The sequence below is a fragment of the Arachis duranensis genome, chromosome 5, assembly GCF_000817695.3.
Source record: "Arachis duranensis cultivar V14167 chromosome 5, aradu.V14167.gnm2.J7QH, whole genome shotgun sequence".
Lineage (NCBI taxonomy): Eukaryota > Viridiplantae > Streptophyta > Magnoliopsida > Fabales > Fabaceae > Arachis > Arachis duranensis.
Window position 1 is genome coordinate 8321864 of NC_029776.3, and position 4049 is coordinate 8325912.

Here is a 4049-nt window from a genome sequence, read left to right on the forward strand (position 1 = left end):
ACTGAAGGAAATAGTATGATTTAAGAAACCATATTTTCTTCAATACATGTATCTTATATATTACTCTTAATTTTCTTTTACCAATCATTTTAACTTAATATACGGTTATTAAAATAACATCTATTTAAAAAAATGTAGTAAACTAAACTAAACATATTTATTAACCAAGAATATAATTGAAAATTCAATAATCAGCTAAAAATGTGAATCATAATTTTTCTTAAACATATAATTTAATTGAGGTTTTAGCTCTGTTCTCTTATCCCTAAACCTCAACGCGCACACATTCTATGTACCTATCCCTGCGCTACCATTCACACATCACACACTATGCTAGCCTCTCTCTCTCTCTCTGCATAATTTGAATATATTAGCATTAGTATGTTATATGTGAGTTAGGTTTATTTTGGTTTGCTTAAATGAAAATCTCACGAATTTCGATCGAGGCGTGAGCCACTCATAGATCTCTACACTGCACACCCAGTTTCCTTTCTCCATTTCTCTCATCCTTCACCTCCACGCAACCTAACTCAATCCAGATCCACTGGTGCAACTTTTCTTCTTCTTCTTCTTTTAGTTTTAATTTTCACTGTGTTGCGCAGTTTTTGCAATCGTCGTCGTTTTCACCGGTATCTTGTGTCGGTTAATCACTTGTCATTTTTTAAAATCCCTAATTATTTAAAATTGTAATTTTAAATCGTTGATCAATAAATCTGTACATGAAGTTTCGTCGAATCCTGATTTCCCGATTTCCATGCTCGTTATTTATTCACAACAATTAATAATTATTAATTAATTAATTATTGTCACCGTTTGACCTCTCTGCTTTGTTTGTTTGTAGAAAATCGAAAACATGGTACCAGAGAGGCCGTGAAAGCTAGATAGTCAGATCGCTCATTTACAGAAAGAGAGAAAGAGAAAGCAGCGACGGTAAATCCTTCTTTGGAGATTAATTTAACACCATTCATCATTTCATGGTTTAATTAACGGAAGAGAGAGAAAGAGAAACAGAAAAGAGGTTTGTTTGTTGAGCGAGGGTTTATAGAGGAGAGAGAGAGATCGGAGAAGAAAATGTCGTCGTCGAATTCACCTTGCGCAGCGTGCAAGTTCTTGCGGAGGAAGTGCACGCAGGAGTGCGTTTTCGCGCCGTATTTTCCGCCGGACAACCCGCAGAGGTTCGCATACGTGCACAAGGTTTTCGGCGCCAGCAACGTCGCCAAGCTGCTGAACGAACTCAACGCCGCGCAGAGAGACGACGCCGTGAAGTCGTTGGCGTACGAAGCGGAGGCGCGTTTAAGAGACCCCGTCTACGGTTGCGTGGGTCTCATATCGGTGCTGCAGCACCGGCTCCGGCAGATCCAGGTGGAGCTCACCAACGCCAAGAAGGAGCTCGCCACCTACATTGGCCCTCAGGCACTGCAGGGTGTCCCAACCACCGCCATTCTCCAGCATCACCATTCCTTTGCCTCGCAGATGTTCCCTTACAACGGCGCCATGGCTGCTTCGCCAGCTATTGCTCATGGCGGACAGTTGATGATTCGCGACGCTCAGACTGCCCCTCCGCCTCCGCAGCAGCAGATCTTGGAGGCTCAGCAGCTGGCTGCTGCGGTGGTGGTGAGGGATCAACAAGATATGTTCAGAGGGTATGATCAACATCATCAACAGCAAGAGTTTCTGAGGTTTAATGGTGGAGGGTTTGATATGGGTTCGGTTTCTTCCGGTGGTGGTGGGTACAGCCAGGTTAGTGGCGGTGGAAGTGGTGGTGGTTCTGGTGATCAGTTGTCTCCTTCGTTGGCTTTGGGGTCTTTTGACAATCCATACCATATGCAGCAAGGGGAAAGCCATGCTCACCATCTTCCTCTTCAGGCGCAGCTGCTTCTCCCACCGCAGCAAAAGCAGGCTCAACAGCAAGCACAGTCACAGCATATTCCCGGCCACCACCACCAGCAACCTTCGGAAAGCGAGGAGTGTAGGAGTGTCGGTCCATCTTGTTGATTCCCAATTTTGACACATCTTACGCCTTCCTCCTTTTTTGCTTCAACAATTTTCAGATTAGGTATGTTCTTCAACATTTTTTTTGAGTCCATTAATAATAATTGTTGGTGTACTCATCACACGTTCACAATCTATCCTATAACCATGAAGTAATAAAAAAGTAATTAAGCCTTCATAGATTATTATTCCTTGGTTAAAGTTAAACAGCGGATGGTGATGTGCATTTATTTGCGAATGATTTCCATGCTATTATTTTGTGTGTGTATGTGATCGTAAGTATTTGTTTGCTATAAGGTTTTAAAGATGTGCGGGGTCAAGTCTAGTTTGGTGGGAGCAGAAAGGAACAAATGTGAGTGTTGATGGTAGTAAGCAAAAGGGTAGGTTCAGGGGAATGGTCTTTTCAAAATGAGAGGAGATAAAGGCTTCTGTTCATCAATTATGAGAACATGAGCAGTTAATTGCCGCTTTGGGGTTGCCAGCAAATTAAAGCATATTTATTTATTTATTTGTTTTCTGTGAAGGAGAAGTCTCATGCTTGCTGGGGTAACAAAACAATGTTCTACATGTCCGTGTGTTTTATTTTTTAATTAAAAAAAAAAACAAGACCATATATATTATGCTCTGAAGTCAAGTAACGTAACTGTAGCGGTGTCACTGAAATTCGGCAATCTATCAATTCAATGCCTTGGCTTTTGCAATAGATTTGCCATTCTAGCCTCTTTTTTTTTTAAATAAATAAAAAACATTAGCCTCCTTGTGATCGTTCATGTTTACCTAATGAAAGAGACTTTAAGCTTTCTATCGTCTGAAAAGGGAATTTGGAGAAATCGACATGACAGCCAATTTTTTGTGTTTTATTGTTTTTCTTTTTTTTAAGTTGGTGTAAAATAATACAGATTTCCATTTGCGGGGTTCGACAAGTTAAGTCTTCTGCTTTTGTCGCATCCTCAAATAGTGATCACACCACACCCTTTTCATGTTTCTTGAGGCCTTTCATTACCATGATTTTTTTTAAAAGTTTAATGTTGATTTGCCATGGACTTTTAATGTCTAATAAGTAGTTCATGTTGTGTCACGATCAATAAAGATAAGTTAGCCAATAATGAATATGGAATATATTTAGGTGCCATGAATTGGTTATTTCATTATTTGGTGTAAAGACTTTACAAACATGCATCTCTATTTAATATTTCATTGGTTATTTATATTGCTTTCTTTTAATTTGCAGGTCGACTATAACATTTTAAGCATAACACTCTTAAAATCTTTCTTTATCCCCATAAAATCGGATTGAATAGAGTGTGTAGAGCATACGTTTAAGATTCAAATGTCCGGCGTGCTTTGTCCTGGATTTGACGGAGACTACCAATGTAGACATAATTGAAAAAAAGTAAGATAATCGAGCTTCTTCTTTAATTTAAAGTAGTAGCCTTGATTTTGTCTATTTATTTTTGTTAAGAACAAAATTGTAAATCAGAATTGAGGAAGCTTTTAAAGACTTTATTATTAGCTCCGCCTTATTTGTTAAACACTCTATATCATCTTAGTAATTTAGATGTAAAAAACTGTTGATAATTATATCGGTGAATTATTGGATAGTAACAAAAGAGCTATAATTCAAATAGTATAGTCTTTTTATTCTCATTTAAAAATTTTGAGTTCGAGTCATACTTTTAACTTTGAGGAAAAAAAAAAAAAACTGCGTAGAAGTCAGTTTTGTTGATTCTGGTTGCCTTATTTATACGGAAAACACCATATATTTGTAACTAGCTAGGTTCTATATTTGAATGTTAAAATTATATTTAGAACCAGAACATTAAACTTTTATCCGCCTGAAACATTCCATGTTAATTATCCTTTAGGTTTTAAGGCTAAACAACTTAATTTTCTGCGGTGGAATTAGATTAAAACCACGTACCCAACAATTAATTGTCGTCGTCGTGTAAATAGCCATAAAATTTAACAATTCTAAACAGATCAATGTATAATCGATTAGTTTTTATTCGGCATTATGTTGTGCAAAATTTAGAATATTTTGCATGCATTATGCATAA

At 37.7% G+C, this 4049-nt stretch overlaps 1 protein-coding gene across 2 annotated transcripts; it reads left to right on the forward strand.

Annotated features, from left to right (window-relative positions):
* Nucleotides 1-241: 241 nt before the first annotated feature.
* LOC107487773 (LOB domain-containing protein 36-like) lies at nt 242-3504 on the forward strand. 2 transcript variants are annotated; one of them, XM_016108468.3, is made up of 3 exons: nt 242-547; nt 842-2056; nt 3224-3504. In XM_016108468.3, exon 2 carries the CDS (start codon nt 1072-1074, stop codon nt 1993-1995), a length of 924 nt encoding a protein of 307 aa, XP_015963954.1. In that variant the 5' UTR covers nt 242-547; nt 842-1071; the 3' UTR covers nt 1996-2056; nt 3224-3504. The 2 variants fall into 2 exon arrangements, with proteins under 2 accessions (XP_015963954.1, XP_015963955.1); XM_016108469.3 differs by lacking the exon at nt 3224-3504 and adding an exon at nt 2290-2977.
* The last annotated feature ends 545 nt before the right edge of the window (nt 3505-4049 follow it).

Bases quoted from the DNA above. Each gene is read 5' to 3' on its own strand.
- LOC107487773 (XM_016108468.3), top strand. From the start codon at position 1,072: ATGTCGTCGTCGAATTCACCTTGCGCAGCGTGCAAGTTCTTGCGGAGG.